Genomic DNA, 1,618 nt, shown 5'->3' with positions numbered 1-1,618 from the left:
AGTAAGAGGTTAGTGTAAAGGAGAGACCCGTAAGTACAGGATTTCCAGGGGAGGAGAGCGGAAGCCGGAAGGCAGAGCGGAAGGAGCATTGCTAATTTGGGCGCGTAAAGCTCTCCTGGCCTCCCACCATGACACCACACCGTACGTTCGCAGGTATGTATGTATATATATAGAGAGAGATAAGCGAGAGCCACGCCTCCTTCATCCTCACAACACAACACAATCTCTCCTCTCCTCTCCAAGAGCAGCAGCAATGGCGGCGGTGCAGAAGTACACGGTGGCGCTCTTACTCGCCGTCGCCCTCGTGGCGGGGCCGGCCGTCTCCTACGCCGACTACGCCCCCGGCGCCCCGGCCACCCCCGCCGCCCCAGGGACCCAGCCCAAGGCGACGACTCCAGAGCAGAAGCTGATGGAGGATATCAACAACGGCTTCAAGGCGGCCGTGGCGGCCGCAGCCGGCGTCCCTGCGGCGGACAAGTACAAGACATTTGAGGCCACATTCAGCGCGGCCTCTAACAAGGCTTTCGCGGAGGTCCTCAAGGGCGCCGCCACCGGCCAGTACGCCGCCCAGTCCAGCTCCATGGCCAAACTCTCCAGCAGCCTCGAACTCTCCTACAAGCTCGCCTACGACAAAGCCCAGGGCGCCACCCCCGAGACCAAGTACGACGCCTACGTCGCCACCCTCACCGAGTCGCTCCGCGTCATCTCCGGCACCCTCGAGGTCCACTCCGTCAAGCCCGCCGAGGAGGAGGTCAAGGGGGTCCCCACCGGCGAGTTGAAGGCCATCGACCAGGTCGACGCCGCCTTCAGGACCGCCGCCACCGCCGCCGACGCTGCCCCGGTCAACGACAAGTTCACCGTCTTCGAGTCCTCCTTCAACAAGGCCATCAAGGAGACCACGGGCGGCACATACGAGAGCTACAAGTTCATCCCCGCCCTCGAGGCCGCTGTCAAGCAGGCCTACGCCGCCACCGTCGCCGCGGCGCCGGAGGTAAAATTCACCGTCTTTCAGACCGCTCTGAGCAAGGCCATCAATGCCATGACCCAAGCCGAGAAGGATGCCAAGCCCGCTGCCGCAGCCACGGCCACCGCCACCCCTGGAGCCAGCGCCGGCGCCACTGCTGGTGGCTACAAAGCCTGAACTCGCCAACACTACACATCGAATCAATGAGCTTTATTGATCAAAGGTTTTGATTACAATCTTGCCTTAGAAAATTGGCAAGGAAAGGGGGGATGTAATTCAGCCACAGGCATCTAGCCTTGACTCGCTCGGCGAGCGATTTTCCTGATGCTTCCTTCTTTGTATTCGTTTCATGCAGCCGCGAATCGACCGCGTGTGCATGCGCCTGTATAACAATGAAATATATCCTTATGAAATGTCATCATATTCCATTTGGCATATAGTACTCTTTCCGTCCATAATATAAGAGCATTTTGAGTCTCATAATATAAGAACGTTTTGACATTGTATCAAAAACGACCTTATATTATGGGATGAAGGGAGTATATCGGAGCGAGTTTAATGATGTCAAGTTTTATTTGATTAAGTTTTTTCTCGAAATACTAGCATAAAGCATTTTTTTTGCAACGAACTAGGAGCTTTATTAATGTATCAAAA

At 56.1% G+C, this 1,618-nt stretch overlaps 1 protein-coding gene across 1 annotated transcript; it reads left to right on the top strand.

The window, feature by feature from the left end:
* The first annotated feature begins 253 nt into the window (after positions 1–253).
* LOC109755553 (pollen allergen KBG 41-like) lies at positions 254–1,399 on the top strand. The gene has a single exon (XM_020314449.4). The coding sequence runs from the start codon at positions 254–256 to the stop codon at positions 1,139–1,141; it is 888 nt and encodes a 295-aa protein (XP_020170038.1). The 3' UTR covers positions 1,142–1,399.
* The last annotated feature ends 219 nt before the right edge of the window (positions 1,400–1,618 follow it).

This window comes from Aegilops tauschii, chromosome 6 (assembly GCF_002575655.3).
Source record: "Aegilops tauschii subsp. strangulata cultivar AL8/78 chromosome 6, Aet v6.0, whole genome shotgun sequence".
NCBI classification, from domain to species: Eukaryota; Viridiplantae; Streptophyta; class Magnoliopsida; order Poales; family Poaceae; genus Aegilops; species Aegilops tauschii.
Note: the sequence above shows the minus strand (reverse complement) of the source record. Positions and strands in the feature narration are given on the sequence as shown.

Excerpts from the sequence above, each read along its gene's own strand:
- LOC109755553 (XM_020314449.4), top strand. The coding sequence starts at position 254 with ATGGCGGCGGTGCAGAAGTACACGGTGGCGCTCTTACTCGCCGTCGCC.